Genomic DNA, 8,946 nt, shown 5'->3' with positions numbered 1-8,946 from the left:
AACCGGTATAATTTTGAAAAATACCGTGATATACATTTTTGGTCATACCGCCCAGCACTAGCTGGAAGCCCGCTAATTAAACTAAATTCAAGTATTTGAGCAGTAGCCTAGACCATCAGACACATGAATTCCTGAAAGTATGCCCAAACCTTTGACTGGTATTTATTTATTTATGTATTTTAACAATGGCTACAGCAATTAAATTAAAATACATATGTGGATTGTTAATTATTACACAAGGTACAACCAAATGTCTAATGTGTATATATAGTGTTTTTTTTTTATTCATTTATTTTTTTGTTTTTTCTAGTATTTCATTATTTGTCTCATTTTCTCATGCCATTAGATTCATTGGCTTGCAGTGAATGGAAGGACAGAGCTACTTCATGACCTGGTGCAGCATGTGTCTAATGTGGACGTGGAGGACGCCATGGGCCAGACAGCCTTACATGTGGCCTGCCAGAACGGACACAAGACTGTACGAAAACTCTCTGACTCCATAGCTTGCACACTTGATTACAGGATTGCCAGCCAATGAAGTTCAGAAGAAGGATTTTATTTAATTTTTTAAGGTTCATGTGATGTTTTGTGTTTCTCACAGACAGTGCAGTGTCTTCTGGACAGTGGAGCGGACATCAACAGGCCCAATGTCTCTGGAGCGACTCCCCTCTATTTCGCCTGCAGGTGAGCAGCTAACCATCATCAACCCCAGAACTACCAGCTGCCAATGCAAATATATAATGTTTACCATGATTACTGTTTATTTCACTCCGGCCTGAACTGGAAATGTGTGGCCAACCACTAGAATGTGACCCCTTAAGAAAATTAGCTTCCATTCAGTGACTGAATCTGGACGCTTTCTGACTACACAAGAAACATAATTAGGTAAATTTGGGGTTTGTACAGATATTTTTCCAGTGTATATCCTTTAAACACACAGCTTTCTTGTGAGTTTGACAAGAAGAACAAGGAAATTCAACTTTCTTTGCTGTAAGGCTAATAAGAATGTAGTCTGATGGAGATGTGCCACTGTTGGTATTCTGAGTGCACTGCTTTGGATACGCTCACATGAGTTTGGTTGCTGAGCAACAGCACTCCATCCATATCTTGTTTTGATTACATTTTGCCGCTGATATCAGTCCACTCAAGGCTGATGACGATGTGATCAACACTAACATGCCTCACAACAGATAATTAAATAGAGTAATTAAACATACGCTTAATAGGTTTTTAAAACAGGAAATCTGGGCCTGTTCTGACTCTTGTAATTTCATACCAATTTTTGTGATGCTATTGTGTTGTAAATCAACCATACACATTTGTTCTGGTTCGGGGAATGGCACTGCCTTCATTATAAGTGGACAATACAACGCTGAAGAGTTATTTTGCAGAATGTCTGAGCTGTACGGTGAAAAAGGATGGTAACCAGTCATGCTACAAAAAGGATGGAAAAATAAATATACTGTATTCAAATATATAAGCACAATATGTCTAGCTATGCATATTTGATTCACGTTAGGCACGTTATCGAAACGTTATCGGAATCGGCCGATAAATGCTTAAAATATAAAAATCGGCATCAGCCGATTTGAAAAAAAAATGATGCCCAATATGCATTGCATATAAGATCATGTCAGCAGTGTGCTCATTCTTGAAGCGAACTTTTGCCTCAATGATGATTAGATTCACTGTTTCATCGCATTTAATTTGAGAATGCATATACAGAACGACAGCAGCAGCCTCCCCCGGGTCCTAATTCCCCTCCGGTAAGGCCTTTTATTTATTTAGGGGTCTCTGTTGGCCTACTTGTAATACAATGAAAGTAAAATACACAAATATCATTAAGATACTTGTGTTTCTGAATAAATAAAGCAGTATCGATGTCATAACATCACGAGTCTGTTTTGATTTAAAGGTCAGAAGCTATAGCTTACTTGACTAAAAATCACAAACATGACACTTGTAAATTAAATAATTTAATATATACAGATTTATTCATGAAATATTCATTATTTTTTCAAATGGATTATGAAAACTTAAACACTCTAAAATAGTTTTAGATTTTTTACAGTTCTTTTGTTTTAGACCATCTATTAATTTTAAATCCACAAATAAAATGTTAAGGTTTCAGCTGCATCTGTCTGAGAAAAAAATAAATAAAATCAATGCGCTCTCATTATTGTTTTTAAAATAATATTTTAATAATATTTATTAGTTCTAACAAATTAGTTTTTGCTCAAAACTAACCAAGACAAAGGGAAATGTATATTGGTATCGGCTATCGGCCAAAATTAGTTGAAATATATCGGATATCGGTAGAAATCTAATATCGTGCATCCCTAATTCAAGTGTCATTGTGTTTCGACAGATAAGACAAAACTAGGTCTGGGGGTCTTTGGATATTAGTTAGAAACATCGACAACCGCTGATATAAAGAGAATGTCGCTGAATGAGTTAGTTAACTGTTAGCTAGCTACATAAATAATAACTCAGTTTAATGACAGTCATTTGAAGGTAGCTCTTCACCCACTTTATGGAAGAGTGCATTTAATGCATACCTGCATACTTTCTGGCATTATTCCATATGACTTGTGTGCTACATCCAAGCCCTTTTTAGTTTTTTTCAGCACTCTTGCCTTAATAGTAATGGTGGAGAGGCAGGAACACCGGACTGGGGAAGGACCTTGAGCCAGGCCTCGAACTCAAGTCATCCAAACCATTTTGATAGCTTTGTGTGAGGATCAGAACAAAGTTTGTCATTAACATAGTCATCATTTACTTAAAATCTGTACTTTCACCCATTCAAATCTGCCATGTTCATGATGCACTTAAGAACTTGTGGGATCTAAACTTGTTCCCATGGATGGAAGATGTTGATATTCATGCAATTTACAAGGTTTTGTCATTGTATTGCAGTCATGGTCAGAGGGACACCGCACAGATACTGCTCCTCAGGGGAGCCAAGTATTTGCCAGACAAGAATGGGGTTACACCGCTTGACCTGTGTGTGCAGGTGAATGCAGCATGCGTACATTATATCCACACACTCAGGTACTCATAGGAAGGATACTAAAGCTCATATGTAACTACTTTTAGGGTGGTTATGGCGAAACATGTGAAATTCTCATCCAGCACCATAGCAGACTGTTTCAGACACTGATACAGATGACCCAGAATGATGACATTAAAGAGAACATGGTATGTCTCTTTTTCCCTATCTATGTTTCTTGATGTGTTTATGTGCATAAGTGATTTTGAATATGATTTTTAAGTTAAGGCAGGTTCTAGAACATGTCTCACAGCAGAGTGACTCCAGCTATCAAAGGATCTTGACCAGCTTGGCTGAAGTGGCCACCACAAATGGACATAAACTGCTGAGGTGTGTCTCAGGCTATGTTATCCATGATTCTTGAGGAATTGTATTACTTAGAACTTCCTTTAAGCAAAGTTATTTCTCACTCTGTTTCCATTCAGTTTGTCCAGTAACTTTGAGGTCCAAACAAAGAGTTTGCTCCGAATTATCCGGATCTTCTGTCATGTGTTCTGTCTTGGGCCGTCCTCCCCAAACAACGGGAATGACATGGGTTACAATGGAAACAAGACACCACGTAACCAGGTGTTTAAGGTCAGTGGGCATTACATTGCCAATAAATCTTACTTAAATGTTAATTATAAATGTTCAAATACTTAAAGAAAGTGATGTTCTGTTTGGCCAAAATGTTTGGTTCTTGTAGCATACATTAATCAGTGGACAATATGATAGATTTGGCATATTGGACTGAAAACATAAGACATGCATAAAATTATGATTAATATGCTCAAACTGATATTGTAGATTCAGAATGTTTAATGAAACTAAATTACAGTTTACTTAATACTTAAAAGCTTTTTGGCTACACAGTTTATGTATAGATTTAATTGATTTATCTTTGTCCCAGACCCAGACATACACTCAATATTAAACTATATACATTTGCTTGTATATATATTTGCTTGTTTGTGTGTCTGTCCCACAAGCATTGTTTCTATCACAAAGGAACATTTTGCAACTAATAAAGTATTATCAAAATTGAATGTATTTGTTTACAAGGTTATAACTGTGTCATATTAAAGAAAAATGAATAAAAATAAAAGAACATATTTTTGTGAACTGATTCTTTTTATTTTACATGAATTCAAGCCGCCAAATGAATTCGTTCTGCCAAATTATGCCCCAAAAAAAGCATTAAAAACATAAAATGCTACCTACAGTTTCAAACTGGCTTTAGACACAAATTGAAATAGCATTTTCACCACGCAATGCAGTCAAACACAATAACTAGTGAGAGTGTAAAAAGTGTTTTAAGAGTCACGTTTCTGAAAAGCCAAAAATGCTTATACTTGAAATAACAGCCATATTTACTAAACCGTTTTAAACCAACTTCCACGCAGAGACTTCAGTGAACATTTTTGACTGAGTCTGTGTCAAAAAGAGACTTAGATTTACGAAAATGAATCAAACCTGCCAAATTTGTTGATGTCTTTCAAGTTGATGTTTTAGCCTGAGATATGATTCAAATATCTGTCTTAACGTTTCCATGGAAGTCACGACACAAGGATTCTAATAAGATCAGACAGATATTCACAGTGTCATATAGCGTATATTGTAAATATCAATATATCACGTCACCCTAGCATCGAACATTGCATAGATGATCACGCAGGCTGCTGTAGAATGGAATAGTCTCTCACAATTGGAAATACCAAAGCTGTCTCACCTGCTCTCGTCTTGTGTAGCACATCTTTGTTGAAGTGATGTTCTCTTGTGTGGCTGTTTAGCCTCTGGAGCTGTTGTGGCACTCTCTTGATGAATGGCTGGTCCTCATCTCCACTGAGCTGGATAAGGAGAGCACAGACGCAACAACCTCATCCTCAGGAAATGACATTGCGTCACTTTTCCTGAAAAAGCAGGAGGTCGACCCCTCCGTTTCCAGCGAAAATCCCCCACTGTTGCTGGACGCCAAGTCGGTGATGAAGACGCCGGAGGGTTACACCGATGGTCAGGATGTCATCTCTATGATAGCCAATCGCCTGAGCGCTGTGATCCAGGCCTTCTACATGTGCTGTTCCTGTCAGATGCCACGTGGGTAAGACTGACCCCAAACTTAAAAAGTTTCTTTCCACTTCACAAAGACAATTTTAGAAACGAAACTGCAGAGAACAGCTTGTTCGTAAATCTCAGTAGTTATGAGATCATGACCATGGTGCTGGCATTGCTAATGTCATGGGTTTGATTCCACGCAAAGTGACAAAATGTATAGCTTGAATGCACTGTAGGCCGCTTTGGATAAAAGCATCGATAAAAGCATGTGAACTTTATAAGTGGAGCTAAAAGCTTCAGAAGTGTGGAATGCGACCCCTGTGAAGTTCATGGGAAGTACAGGAGATCCAAGAATAGTGTTTTAATAGACGTCTACTCGTGAGCTCGTTCGGTGTGAGTGTTCATAATGTCTCCTCACCCCGACCCCACTGCCTTTCTAATGATTATGTTATTAGACCATTAAATCACTCTTTAATTAATGCATAATTTATAGACTCTCATTGGCAAGTCTGAGACCCTGCATACTCTTCTTTTCATTTTATTTTTTCTTCCCTGATATCTAGCATGACCTCCCCTCGATTCATCGAGTTTGTCTGTAAGCATGATGAAGTGCTCAAGTGTTTTGTGACAAGGTAAGTCGAGAGTGTTTATTTAAATGCATTTATTTAATAAGAGGAGAGAAAGAAAGATGTACACTAGCTGTACATGCTAGTTGTAGATGATGTACACTATCACTGAAAAAGCTTGAACGCATTAAATCACAGTTTCCACGAAAAAAAAAAAAAACATTAAGCAGCACAAATGTTATCAACATTGATAATAATAAGAAATGTTTCTTGAACAGCAAATCAGCATATTAGAATGAAGGATCACGTGACACTGACGACTGGAGTAATGGCTGCTGAAAATTTAGCTTAATATATTAGAATAGAAAACTAGAATATTTCAAAATATTACAGTTTTTACTGTATTCCTTATCATGTAAATGCTGCCTTGAGCAAAAGTTGGTAACACTTTATTTTAAGGTCCAATTCTCACTATTAACTCGTTTCTTATTAGCGTGCATATTACTAGCATATTGGCTGTTTATTAGTACTTATAAAGCACATATTAATGCCTTTTTCTGCATGTCCATATTTTAGATCCCTTAATCTGACTCCATACCTAACCTTAACAACTACCTTATTAACTATTAATAAGCAGCAATTTTGGAGTTTGTTCTGGGAAAACTCTTAGTTAATAGTGAATATGTGTTGAACAGTAGTGTATGTGGTAAATTCAAAGTTTCGTGAACTCGTGTGTGATGAACAAAATTGACCAAAAATACATTTTGTTATTAACTTAAAAGCATCTCCTCCAATGAAGCTTACACGTTCATGTGCATTTTTTAATGGCATCTCATAATCTCATAGTAACTAAACACACCAATTCTGGTTTCAAACACTTAGGCTAGATGCACTATGAAAGAGCTGCATTAAAATTCTTTCAAAATGTCTACTAAAAATAGCCAAACATGAATAAGTTTGGAATGACACACGGATGAGTAATAGTACAATAGTAGATAATAATGATAGAGTTTTATTTTCAGGTAGACTTCTCCTTTAACCTTAAGTTTAAGGCTAGTGGTGTTTATGTATGTGTGCACATCTACATATTTATGCCTGTGCTTTTAAAACACTTTCTCACAATTGCTCATTTATTGTTCCCAGGAATCCTAAAATCATCTTCAACCATTTCCACTTCCTGCTGGAATGTCCTGAGCTCATGTCCCGCTTCATGCATATTATTAAAGGACAGGTAAGCATGACGAGAGACTGAAATAGCTCTTGGAGCTGATGTACAGTTTGCTGAGCAAATCCTGTCACTGATCCACAGTTTCCACAGGGCCTGAAAAAAGGAGTCACAATGAAATCAAAATTACATGTTATTCTCAAGAGTAAAATATTTGTCTTCATAATATTTCATCTAAATGCATTAGATGTGTATATATACTGTATGTTTGATAAACTGTCATCTAAATTAAGAAAATTATAATTTCAATGAATTTTAATACAACAAATCTGTATCCCTCTTCTTAAAATGGTGGTCCTAGTGCTGTCCCATCTCTAATAATAATAATAATAATAATAATAATAATAATAATTCCTTACATTTATATGTTCTCAAGGTTTTATCAATTCAAATTATGGCACTGCTATACAGTTTTAATCACTGAATACCATTGAGTATACAATTTTAGTGAAGGATATTTGAATAACTAAAGTAAACTTAAACTAAACTTAATTGTCAGAAATATCATATTTAGTTGTGTTCCAGGTTTTTTTTTTTTTTTGCACAGCTCTGTTGCTAGATTTTTTCCACCTATTACAAAAAGTATTTTAATATTAACAATAATATGACTAATAATATTTGTATTGCTCAAAAAGTGACATCAGTGAACTAACTAACTATGATCTAGTGAGTGACAATTTAATTTAGACTTTTAACATTATGAAGTTTTCAACCCTGGTGTAGTGATTGTATGTATTAGTTTTAGAAATGTATCCATTTAATTTTCATTTGATAGAAACCACACAAATTAGACTGTAAAAACTGTAGACATGCTAATATGATTGCATAAATTGCAAACCTCATAAAAGAAAATAAAATGGCTCATATAATATTTAGTTTGACCTACTGAAGTTGACGATCAGTGGGGCTGTGTGCTTGCAATGCACTGAACAAGCGTTCAGTTCTGCGTTTGCCTCCTTGTGTAAAATATGTTTCTGGTCTATTCATCTAGGATGCAAGTGCAGCAGGGTTTAATGAATGTAATCATGTTTTAATAGGTATTTGTTTACCTCTCTTTTCTCAGCCATTTAAAGACAGGTGTGAGTGGTTTTATGAACATCTTCTGGCCGGACAGCCAGACTCAGATATGGTGCACCGGCCAGTTAATGAAAATGACATTCTTCTTGTTCACAGAGGTAGCACATTTTCTGCATTATCTGTTCAAAAGCTCCTCCATCTTTCAGCCTTCACGTCCTTCGTTCATTTTTTATCATTGTATTTCAGACTCAATATTCCGAAGCAGCTGTGACGTTGTATCCAAATCCTCCAATGAGAAACTCAAACAAGGCATTGCAGTGCAGTTCCATGGTGAAGAGGGAATGGTAAGCTTGAATATTTCAACCGAGAATCTCTTCAAAAAAGTATGTTCTATATGGGATGTGAATGTAAGTAGTATGAAAGGGATAGTTCACCCAAAAATGAAAATTCTGTCATGATCTGTTCTGTTCTGTGTTCTATCATGTCAATGTTCTGTTACTCACCCTCATGTCGTTCTAAACCCGTAAGACCTCCGTTCATCTTCGGAACACAAATTAAGATATGTTTGATGAATTCTGAGAGCTCTCTGACCCTCCCATAGACAGCAATGTAATTACCACGATCAAGGTCCAGAAATGTAGCAAGGAGATCGGTAAAATAATCAATTTTCCAATAATCCGCGTGGCGCAGCTGACACAGAATAGCATACGCTGTTTACTTTCAGTGGATACTCTCCAAAACGCCACAAGGGTGATGCGGAGGAGCCGGATTGTTGAATAAAGTCATTATTTTTGTTTTCTTTGCGTACAAAACGTATTCTCGTAGCTTCGTGAAATTACGGTTGAACCCCTGATGTCACATGGATGACTGTGAAGCTGTTTCATTCATGACAGATGACAGCTGCTCTCTTTAGGTCAACGGCAGAACGAACGCAAATTTAAATGTTCAAATCACAGTGATGTGATCGTATATGCTGCACGGTCGAACCAAGTGATCACAACATTGATCGCACACGTCAAAGGTTGAGGAATGAAACAGACGAATCATTGTAATTTAAG

The 8,946-nt window shown here is 36.4% G+C and overlaps 1 protein-coding gene across 2 annotated transcripts in view; it reads left to right on the top strand.

Annotated features, from left to right (window-relative positions):
• Window positions 1-8,946, top strand: part of LOC107679309 (E3 ubiquitin-protein ligase HACE1) — a 35,163-nt gene that overhangs the window by 8,750 nt on the left and 17,467 nt on the right. For both annotated transcript variants that reach the window (XM_016474832.1, XM_016474833.1), the window contains 11 exons: window positions 347-478; window positions 602-684; window positions 2,917-3,013; window positions 3,097-3,198; window positions 3,273-3,379; window positions 3,475-3,625; window positions 4,819-5,126; window positions 5,644-5,712; window positions 6,790-6,877; window positions 7,935-8,046; window positions 8,135-8,232. In XM_016474832.1, coding sequence (XP_016330318.1) covers window positions 347-478; window positions 602-684; window positions 2,917-3,013; window positions 3,097-3,198; window positions 3,273-3,379; window positions 3,475-3,625; window positions 4,819-5,126; window positions 5,644-5,712; window positions 6,790-6,877; window positions 7,935-8,046; window positions 8,135-8,232 — 1,347 coding nt within the window. The remainder of the gene's footprint in view (window positions 1-346; window positions 479-601; window positions 685-2,916; window positions 3,014-3,096; window positions 3,199-3,272; window positions 3,380-3,474; window positions 3,626-4,818; window positions 5,127-5,643; window positions 5,713-6,789; window positions 6,878-7,934; window positions 8,047-8,134; window positions 8,233-8,946) is intronic.

This window comes from Sinocyclocheilus anshuiensis, unplaced genomic scaffold (assembly GCF_001515605.1).
Source record: "Sinocyclocheilus anshuiensis isolate Anshui unplaced genomic scaffold, SAMN03320099.WGS_v1.1 scaffold2366, whole genome shotgun sequence".
In the NCBI taxonomy this organism is placed as follows: Eukaryota; Metazoa; Chordata; class Actinopteri; order Cypriniformes; family Cyprinidae; genus Sinocyclocheilus; species Sinocyclocheilus anshuiensis.
The sequence above is the reverse complement of the archived record's forward strand: the minus strand, read 5'-3'. Positions and strand labels throughout refer to the sequence as shown.